At 45.8% G+C, this 11,050-nt stretch overlaps 1 protein-coding gene across 3 annotated transcripts in view; it reads left to right on the top strand.

Moving 5' to 3' along the window:
* Window positions 1-1,782: 1,782 nt before the first annotated feature.
* The window catches only part of LOC147108419 (scaffold attachment factor B1-like), a 90,822-nt gene continuing 81,554 nt past the window's right edge, over window positions 1,783-11,050 (top strand). For 2 of the 3 annotated variants that reach the window (XM_086005038.1, XM_086005039.1), the window contains exon 1: window positions 1,783-2,004. In XM_086005038.1, coding sequence (XP_085861164.1) covers window positions 1,843-2,004 — 162 coding nt within the window. In that variant the 5' untranslated portion in view covers window positions 1,783-1,842. The remainder of the gene's footprint in view (window positions 2,005-11,050) is intronic. The other variant, XM_086005037.1, reaches the window with a different exon arrangement.

The raw sequence follows: 11,050 nt of genomic DNA, 5'->3' as shown, positions 1-11,050 counted from the left end.
TAGCAGACGCATGGGAAAAGCACCACCTCCAAGTCACACACCGTCCTGACTTGGAAGCATATCGCCATTCCTTCATTGTCGCTGGGTCAAAATCCTGGAACTCCCTCCCTAACAGCATTGTGGGAGTACCTTCACCACACAGACTGCAGTGGTTCAAGAAGGCGGCTCACCACCACCTTCTCAAGGGCAATTAGGGATGGGCAATAAACACTGGCCTTGCCAGCGACGCTGTATCCCATGAATGAATAAAAAAAAGGAATGCTCTGCCTGAAAGGGTGGTAGAAGTAGATTCAATATAACTTTCAAAAGGGGATTGGATATATATGCGAAAGGGAATCTTTTCCAGGGCTATAGGGAAAGAGCAGGGAAGTGCAACTAAATGGATAGCTCTTTTAAAGAGCCAGCACAGGCATGATGGGCCTAATGGCCTCCTTCTGTTCTGTACGATACCATGAGTGACTGTGCCAGTATAAGGCCAATGAGAAGACAAAAGAGTATCACTGTGTCTTGAAAAGGCTGAGAAACATGCATTAGCAGTGAGTCCACTAAGTAGGAAACCACTGTTTCTCACAGCAAGGTCCCACAATCAGCAATGAGATAATGACCAGATAATCTGTTTTAGTGATGTTGGTTGAGGGATAAATATTGGACTGGACACCAGGGAGAACTCTCCTATCTTCTTCGAATAGTGCCATGGGATCTTTTACATCCACCTGAGGGCAAACGGGGCCTCAGTTTAACGTTTCACCCGAAAGACGGCACCTCCGACAGTGCAACACCCCCTCAGTACTGCACTGGTAGATCAGCCTAGACTTTATGCTGAAGTCTCTGGAGTAGGGCTTGATCCCACAACTTTGTCACTCAGAGGAGAGTGCTACCAACTAAGCCAAAGCTGACACCTGAAAAGTACAGGCAGAAATTCCAGAAACTAATCCTTAGAGAAATGGTTACCCAGCTGGAAGACATGGCCGTCCTTATCAGTCTCGTTCTTGTGTTGTTTCAAATTCCAATGGCCTCAAATTCATGTTACCTGGCTGGTAGGTACACGCTTAGTTAATGCTAAGAGACAGAGTTATGCAAATAGTTCCAGACAATTTAAGAATCTAGTTACTTGATGGTGAGCGTGAAAGTCTCAAACAGTTGGGTCTCACTAGCACAGGATATAAGCTAATAAAAAAGTAACTGCAAATATTGGAAACAAAAACAAAACATGCGGGTCAGCATCAGGGACCAGAACACAGGTTATGGTTTCAGGTGGGACCCTACATCACTAGTAGGAGGGTCGTCACCAGAGGACACGGTTGGAGAGGACATTTTTTTAGGCAGTGAGTTGTTGTGATCTGGAATGGCTGGTGGAAGGAGATTCAACAGTAACTTTCAAAAAGCAATTGGATAAATACTTGAAAAGGAAAAAAAATGTGCAGGTTCGTGGGGAATGGGCAGGAGTGGGCCTATTTGGACAGCTCTGTCAAAGAATAGCCTCCTCCTGTGTGCTGTCACAGCGCTGGCCAGCTGAAATGAGGGCTTCCAGTTTTCCTTACCGGACCTGTTTTATGCGCATGCTAAGATTGCGTTTTATTTTAAGGATCTCTATTCGCGTACAGATCGTCTGCTGCTGGACACTAATAACTGGGGCCACTTGCCTGAGGCGCCGAGCTCGGCCCGCCGCAGCCTGCGGGAAAGCTGCGCCGAGCTGCCAGCCACGCGACAGAGCTAGCGGCGGGAGTTCGCGCCGCTTCAAGGCACGCATGCGCGGTGCGTGGCGCCAGTTCCAACGCATGCGCATGCGGGAGGCCGCCATTTTGTGGAGCCTTTGCTCCCGGCTATTTTTGTGAGGACGGAATGGCTGCAACGGCGGAGGATAACAGGGTGATGTTGCCTGTTGCTGAGGGAGGCTTGCGCAGGTTGGCCGAACTTAGGGTGGTGGACTTGAAAGCGGAGCTGAAAAAGAGAAATCTCGACACCAACGGCAACAAAAGCGTCCTGCTGGAGCGACTGCGGCAGGTGAAGGGAGGCCGGGAGTGGGGGGATAGGCCGGGAGTGGGGGATGGGCCGAGCCCGGGAAGGCGGCTGTGTTCGTGTTCAGGCAGCTGTCAGTCATTGTGGGTGCTCATCGTGTGGGAAAGTTATTACAGAAAGCTGCAAGGAAAATATAAATAAATCGCCACCTCGGGACCTCCCGACAGCGCATCTCAGCCAATGAAATACTTGTGACGTGTTGTGATATAGGGAAACGCGGCAGGCAATTTGTTGGCAGCAAAATCCCACAAACAGCAATGAGATAAATAACCAGATTAATCCGTTTTAGTATTGATTGATGGGAGAACGTTTGCTGAGACATTGGGAGATCTCCAATGCTCTTGCAGTAGTGCCATGGGATAGGTTACCGGAAGGTTTTGCTTTTATGAATGACAGCATCACCAACAATACAGCAATTTTATAACAAACAAAAACAGAAAATGCTGGTCAGGCAACATCTGTGGAGAAAACAGACAACGTTTAACGCTTTGGATGCAAACCGTTCTTCAAAACAGTTTTGACAAAGGGTCTGCACCTGAAAAGTTAAATTGTCTGCTCTCTGCAAACTTGCTGCCTCACCTGCTGAATGTTTCCAACATTTTCTTTGTTTTTAGATTTCCAGCAACTGATAAAAAATGAGGGGAATAATTTTTTTTTTTTTTAGTTTAGCCTAGTCTCTTCTGTTGCTTTGATGCATAGAAACATAGAAGATAGGAGCAGGAGTAGGCCATTCGGCCCTTTGAATGGCGGAGCAGGCTCAATGAGATCATGGCTGATCATCCAAATTCAGTACCCTGTCCCTGCCTTCTCCCCATATCCCTTGATCCCTTTAGCCTTAAGAAATATATCTAACTCTTTTTTTCTTGAATATATTTAATGAACTGGCCTCCACTGCCCTCTGGCAGAGAATTCCACAGGTTCACCACTCTCTGGGTGAAGAAATTCCTCCTCATTTCAGTCCTAAATGGCTTACCCCTTATCCTTAGACTATGACCCCTGGTTCTGGACTCCCCGTCCAGACCTGACAGAATTTTATAGGTTTCGATGAGATCCCCTCTCAATCTTCTAAACTCCAGTGAGTATAAGCCCAATCGACACAATCTCTCCTCGTACGTCATTCCTGCCATCCCAGGTATCAGCCTGGTGAATCTTTGCTGCACTCCCTCCAGGGCAAGAACGTCCTTCCTCAGGTAAGGTGACCAAAACTGCACAATACTCAAGGTGCGGTCTCACCAAGGCCCTGTACAACTGCAGCAGACATCCTTGTTCTTGTACTCGAACCCTCTTGCTACGAAGGCCAACATACCATTTGCCTTCTTAACCGCCTGCTGCACCTGCATGCTTACCTTCAGCGACTGGTGCACAAGAACACCCAGGTCTCTTTGCACTTCCCCTTCTCCCAATCTATTGCCATTCAAATAATAATCTGCCTTCCTGTTTTTGCCACCAAAGTGGATAACCTCACATTTATCCACATTATAGTGCATTTGCCATGTTTCTGCCCAATCACCCAACCTGTCCAAATCGTACTGGAGTTTCATGACATCCTCCTCACAGCATACCCTCCCACCCAGCTTTGTGTCGTCTGCAAATTTGGAGATATTACATCCAATTCCCTCGTCCAGATCATTAATATATATTGTGAACAGCTGGGGTCCTAGGACCGATCCTTGCGGTACCCCACTAGTCACTGCCTGCCACTCGGAAAACGACCCGTTTATTCCAACTCTTTGCTTTCTGTCCGCCAACCAGTTCTCTATCCAAGTCAATATCTTGCCCCCAATCCCATGTGCCTTAATTTTGCACGCTAACCTCTTATGCGGGACCCTATCGAAAGCCTTCTGAAAGTCCAAATACACCACATCCACTGGTTCTCCCTTATCTATTTTACCAGTTACATCCTCAAAAAATTCCAGTAGATTAGTCAAGCATGATTTACCTTTTGTAAATCCATGTTGACTTTGTCCGATCCTGTCACTGCTTTCCAAGTGCTCTGCTATTATATCTTTTATAATAATGGACTCTAGCATTTTCCCCACTACCGATGTCAGGCTATAATTCCCCGCTTTTTCTCTGCCACCTTTTTTGAATAGTGGGGTAACATTAGCTACCCTCCAATCCATGGGTACTGTTCCAGAGTCTATCGAGTTCTGGAAGATGACCAGCAATGCATCTACTATTTCTAGGGCCACTTCCTTAAGTACCCTGGGATGTAGATTATCAGGCCCTGGGGATTTATCGGCCTTCAGTCCCATCAATTTTCCTAACACCATTTCCCTACAAATACTGATTTCTTTCAGTTCCACCCTTTCATCAGACCCTATGTTCCACGGTATTTCTGGGAGGTTATTTGTGTCCTCTGTGAAGACAGAACCAAAATATGTATTTAGTTGGTCTGCCATTTCTTTGCTCCCCATTATAAATTCCCCCGATTCTGACTGCAAGGGACCTACGCTTGACTTCACCAATCTTTTTCTCTTTACATATCTATAAAAGCTTTTACAGTCAGTTTTTATGTTCCCTGCAAGCTTACTCTCATTCTTTTTTCCCTTTCTTAATTAATCCCTGTGTCCTCCTTTGTTGAATCCTAAACTGCTCCCAATCCTCAGGATTATTGCTTTTTCTGGCCAATTTGTATATCCTCTCCTTGGATCTTATGCTATCCCTAATTTCCCTTGTTAGCCATGGTTGAGTCACCTTTTTTTTATTTTTATGCCAAACTGGGATGAACAACTTCTGTAGTTCATCCATTCAGTCTTTGAATGTTTGCCATTGCCTATCCACCGTCAACCCTTTGAGTGCCATTCCCCAATCAGTCCTACCCAACTCGCTCCTCAGACCATCGTAGTTTCCTTTATTTAAATTGAGGACCCTAGTTTCTGAGTCAACTACTTCATTCTTCATCTTAATGAAGAATTCGATCATATTATGATCGCTCCGACCCAAGGGGCCTTGTACAACAAGATTGCTAATTAATCCTTTCTCGTTACATAATACCCAGTCTAAGATGGCCTGATCTCTGGTTGGCTCCTCGACATATTGGTCCAGGAAACCATCCCGTAAACACTCCAGGAATTCCTCCTCCACAGTATTGTTACTAATTTGGTTAGCCCAATCTATATGTAGAGTAAAGTCACCCATGATGACTGCTGTGCCCTTATTGCACGCTTCTTTAATTTCCCTTTTAATGCCATCCCCAACCTCCGCCTTAATGTTTGGAGGTCTATATAGCACTCCCACTAATGTTTTTTCCCCCTTAGTACTTCTCAATTCTACCCATACAGATGCCACATCATCAGAGCTAATATCCGTCATTACAATTGTGTTAATCCCTTCTTTAACCAGTAATGCTACCCCTCCTCCCTTTCCTTTTTGCCTATCTTTCCGGAATATCGAATACCCCTGGATGTTGAGTTTCCAGTCTTGGCCATCCTTGAGCCACGTTTCCGTAATCCCAACCAAATCATATTTGTTTACCTCTATTTGCGCAGCCAATTCATCCACCTTATTACAAATGCTCCTTGCATTAAGACACAAAGCCTTCAGGCTTGTTTTTTTAACGCTCTTAGACCTATTAGAATTATTATTTACTGTGGCCACGTTTGATTTAAACCGTTGATTTCTCTGACTGCCACTTTTGTTTTTCTCCTTCCTATCTTTTGCTTTTATCCTTGTTTCCCTTTCCTCTGTCTCCCTGCTCAGGTTCCCAACCCCCTTCCATTTTAGTTTAAACTCTCCCCCACAACACTAGCAAACACTGCCCCTAGGACATCGGTTCCAGCCCTGCCCAGGTGCAGACCGTCCGGTTTGAACTGGTCCCACCTCCCCCAGAACCGGTTCCAATGTCCCAGGAACTTGAATCCCTCCCCCTGGCACCATTCCTCTAGCCACGTATTCACCTGAAGTATCCTTTTTCTACTCTGACTAGCTCGTGGCACTGGTAGCAATCCTGAGATTACTACCTTTTTGAGGTCCTGTTTTTTAATTTGCATCCTAACTCCCTATATTCCGCTTTTAGGACCTCATCCCGCTTTTTACCTATATCATTGGTGCCTATATGCACCACGACAACTGGCTGTTCACCCTCCCCTTCCAAGATGTTCTGCAGCCGCTCGGAGACATCCTTGACCCTTGCACCAGGGAAGCAACACACCATCCTGGAGCCTCGTTTGCGGCCGCAGAAACGCCTATCTATTCCCCTTACAATTGAATCCCCTATTACTATAGCTCTACCACTCTTTTTCTTCTTGGTTCTGTGATAGTGGATTGGTGGTTAGGATCAGATCAGCCATGATCTTATTGAATGGCGGAGCAGGCTCGAGGGGCCGATTGGCCTACTCCTGCTCCTATTTCTTATGTTCTTATGTTCCCATTCTGTGCAGCAGAGCCACCCCTGGTGCCAGGAAGTTGGCTGCTGCTGCCTTCCTCTGATAAGCCATCCCCCCCCAACAGTACTCAAAGTGGTGTATCTGTTGGAGAGGGGAATGGCCACAGGGGACCCCTGCACTACCTGCCTGCGCCTAGTACTCTGCCTGTTGGTCACCCGTTCCCTTTCTTCCTGTCCAACCTCTACCTGTGGTGTGTCCAACTCCCTAAACGTGCTATTCACGATGTCCCGAGCACCGTGAACGCTCCAGTATGCATCCAATCTCCGCTCCAGTGCCGCAATGCGGTCTGTCAGTAGCTGCAGCTGGGTGCACTTCCTGCACACGTAGTTGTCAGGGACACAGGAAGTGTCCCTGAGTTCCCACATTTCGCAGGAGGAGCAGATCACAGGGCCGGGCTGTCCTGCCATGACTTACCCTTTAATTAATTGAGTTTAAATTAAATCAATCAATCCCACTAATTACACTACAATTAAATAGTTTACCAACAGTCCCCGCTACACCAGAGAGACCTTAGAAACTATAAAACAGAGTTAGTTTAAAAAAAAAAGAGAAATACTCACCAACCAATCACTTACCTGCTTCCTGCTGACGTCACACTTGGATTACTTTTTACCCAGAACCTGGATTGGTATGCCTCTGGTGCTCCCTCGCTGATCCGCTGACTCTCGGGGCTGTGGGCCTCGCTGCCTCAGGCTGCTCTTTAAGTAGCTCCGCCGCCTCTGGTGCTCCCTCGCAGGTCCGCTGCCTCTCCGGGCTCTGGGCCTCGCTGCCTCGGGCTGCTCTTTAAGTAGCTCTGTCGCCTCTGGTGCTCCCTTGTAGGTCCGCTGCCTCTCCGGTCTCGGGGCTGTTGTCATTTCCTGTTCCAAACACATTAAATGTAAGTCCTTATTTTAAAATCGATTCATATAATCACCCCATCCCATCTCTCAATTTCCTCCAGCCTTGCATTATTTGGTCCTCTCTTTGTCCCACCAGAGGTGGCAGAGGCTTCATTTGCCTTGGACATGCTCTTTGGAACTCCTTGCTTGAACCTTTCCACTTCTCTCTTCACCTTTTAAAAATCTTTCAAAATCCAGCTTTTGGCCACCTCTCCTAACTCTCACATCTTGGCTTGGTGTCCACCTTTTTATTCCTTTGATGTGTACCTATTCTCTTCTTCCTACGTAAAGTACCTTGGAATGTTTTCTATGTTAATGGTGCTGTATAAATGCAAGTTGTTGTGGAACAATACAGTTCGTAATAGTGTTTATGAACTCGCTAGGTATACCCACTAAGAATGTTATGTTGGAATATTTGTCTTTTGTGCCTGATCCAAAGGTTGTTTAGAGCTGGACTGAAGTGAACTGGCCATAGTTTGCCGTAGGAGTGAATCTGACAGTTTCTGCTGTTAGTTAGTCTTCATAGAATGATGCAGCACAGAAGGAGGCCATTCAGCCCATTGTGCCTGTGTTGCTTTTTAGTAGCGCTATCCAATTAATCCTGCTCCCCTGCTCTTCCCCTTAGCCCTGTAAATTTTTTCCCTTCAAGTATTTATCCAATTTTCTTTTGAATGCTACTATTGAATCTGCTTCTGCCACCCTTTAAGGAAGTGCATTCCAGATCACAACAACTCGCTGTGTAAAAAGAAAATGTTTCCTCATGTCACCTCTGGTTCTTTTGCCAATCACCTTAATCTGTGTCCTCTGGTTACAGACCTTGCTGCCACTGGAAACAGTTCCACCTTATTTACTTTATCAAACCCATTCATGATTCTGAACACCTCTATCAATCTCTTAACCTTCTATGCCCAAAGGAGAACAACCCTAGCTTCTCCAGTCTCTCCACATAACTGAATCCCCTCATCCTTGTACCATCCTAGTAAATTTCTTCTGCACCCTCTCTAAGGCGTTGACATCCTTCCTAAAGCGTGGTGCCCAGAATTGAACACAATGTTCCTGCTGAGGCCTAACCAGTATTTTATAAAGATTTAGCATAACTTCCTTGCTTTTGCCTCTATTAATAAAGCCAAGGATCTCATATGCTTTTTTAACGTCCTTCTTAACTTGTCCTGCAATCTTCAAGGGTTTGTGTACGTGCACCTCCAGGTCTCTCTGTTCCTGTACCCCTTTAAAATTGTACCATTTTGTTTATTTGCCTCTCCACATTCTTACCAGAATGTGATCACTTCACACTTCTGCATTAAATGTCATGTATCTGCCCATTTTAACCAGTCTGTCTATGTCCTCCTGAAGTCTGTTGCTATCCTCCTCGTTGTTTACTACATTTACGAGTTTCGTATCTTCTGCAAACTTTGAAATTATGCTCTGTATACCCAAGTCCAGATCATTAATATACATCAAAATGTGCCCGTGCCCCTTTTAATCTCAATGATATTTTGCATCGCAAGTTGCTGGAAGTGCAAGTTGAAAAACTCACAGCAAGGGAAACTGGGCATCTGGGAACTGAGTGAACTGGGTAAGCAACTGTGTATCTCCTTAACCAATCGAATTGAAGGATTGTGAAATAAACAGCGCAAGGACCGAGAAGGAAGTGTAAATTAGAATGGGTGAATTCAATGCCGAATCAGGTACAGAAAAAGAAATAAAGATGGAAATAAAGTTTTAGTTTTAAATTTCACATTTTTAAAATATCCAACAAATATTCCCCCAATTAAAACCTGAAGGAATGAGACTCCATACCTGTAATAGTTAATTATTGGTGCCAGAGGTTCACTGACAGTAATTGCCACAGCAGTCAAAGAATTTCTGACAGCTATTCCATGCTTAATTAAATATGCACCGACCTTAAATGGCTCCGTAACAGGCTCCTTGTTGCAACAACAACAACTTGCATTTATATAACTCCCTTCAGACCAGCTGTAACTTTCTGTGGCGAGTTTAGTTTGTATCTACCATGCAAGTACAGTAATTTCACGCTGTTCAATGGTGAGTCTGACAGCAAGATGCCATTTTTGCGAAGCTAATGGCGGAGTGGCTCATCTCGGACATCAACTTTTGTATTTCTGCGTAGTGCCACGCATCTGCCCTCGCCTAAAGTTGCGTTACCATTTGCACATAAATAATGGTAAGCGCAATTCGCCTCGCTGTTATTTTGACAGCAAATTATGGGCCAACATCTCTTGCATGTCAATGCCTTAGAGTAATGGAATAAGTTGGATCATTTTAGGTGTTCAAGATTCTTGGGTAGATTACAGGGGTCTCACAGTAATAACAACAAAAGCTTGCATTTATACAGTGCCTTTAAAACCTAGTAAAACGTCCACAAGAGTGTTATCAAACAAAATTTGACACTGAGCCACATAAGGGGATATGAGGACAGATGACCAAAAGCTTGGTCAAAGAAGATGGTTTTAAGGAGAGTCTTAAAGGAGAAGAGAGAGATGGAGAGTTCTAGGGAGGGAATTTCAGAGCTTAGGGCCTAGGCAGCTGAAGGCACGACTGCCAGTGATGGAGTGATTAAAATTGGGGATGCGCAAGAAGCCAGAATTGGAGGAACGCATCGAAGGGTTGTAGGGCTGGAGGAGGTACAGAGATAGGGAGAGGCGAGGCCACAGAGGGATTTGGAAACAGGGATTTGAAAACAATGAGAATTTTAAAATAAAGACATTGCAAGTCCTGGAGCCAGTGTTGGTCAGCGAACACAGGTGATGGGTGAATGGGACTTGGTGCGAGTTAGAATACGGGCAGCAGACATTTGGATCAGCTCAAATTTATGGAGGGTGGGAGACTGGCCAGGAGAGCATTAGAATAGTCAAGTCTAAAGGTAACAAAGGCATCGATTCTTGTTTCAGCAGCTGAGGCAGTGGCAGAGTCGGGCAGTGTTATGGAGGTGGAGCAAATATGCGGTCGGAAGCTCAACTTGGAGTTGAATACGACAAGATCTGGTTCAGCTTCAGACATTTGCCAAGCAGAGGGATGGGGTCGGTGGGTAGGGAATGGAGTTTGTGGCAGGGACACTTCCCAATATTTAGTTAGAGGAAATTTCTGCGCCTCCAGGACTGGATGTTGGACAAGCAGTCTGACAAATTAGAGACAGTGGAGGGGTCAAGAGAGGTGGTGGTGAAGTAGAACTGAGTGTCGTCAGCCTACATGTGGAACCTGACATGTTTTTGGATGATGTCGTCAAGGGGCAGCATGTAGATGAGAAAAATGAGGGGTCCAAGGATAGATCCTTGGGGGGCACCGGAGGTAACACTGTGAGAAGAGAAGCCATTGCAGGTGATTCTCTAGCTATGACTGGATAGATAAGAATGGAACCAGGCGAGGGCAGTCCCAGTCAGCTGGATGATGGAGACAGGGCTTTGGAGGAGGATGGTGTGGTCAACAGTCTCAAAGGCTGCAGACGGGTCGAGAAGGACGAGGAGGCATAGTTTACCATGGTTGGAGATGGGAGAGTTAGTTTACAAGAGCAGGGGATCAAGGGTGGGGTTTTTGCGTAGGGGGCGATGATGGCAAATCTAAAGCGGAGGGGGACAGTACCTGAGGAGAGAAAACTGTTAATATCAGCTAACATGGGGCCAGGAAAGGAAGTTGGGTGGCCAGCAGTTTGGTGGGAATAGGATTGAGGAAGAAGGAGGTGGGTCTCGTGAAGAAGATGAGCTCAGAGAGGGCATAAGAAATAGGAGCAGGAGTAGGCCATACAGC

The sequence above is a fragment of the Somniosus microcephalus genome, chromosome 13 (genome assembly GCF_052327205.1).
Source record: "Somniosus microcephalus isolate GS21.2 chromosome 13, FLI_Smic_1.0, whole genome shotgun sequence".
NCBI classification, from domain to species: domain Eukaryota; kingdom Metazoa; phylum Chordata; class Chondrichthyes; order Squaliformes; family Somniosidae; genus Somniosus; species Somniosus microcephalus.
This window is presented reverse-complemented; position numbering and strand designations above follow the sequence as displayed.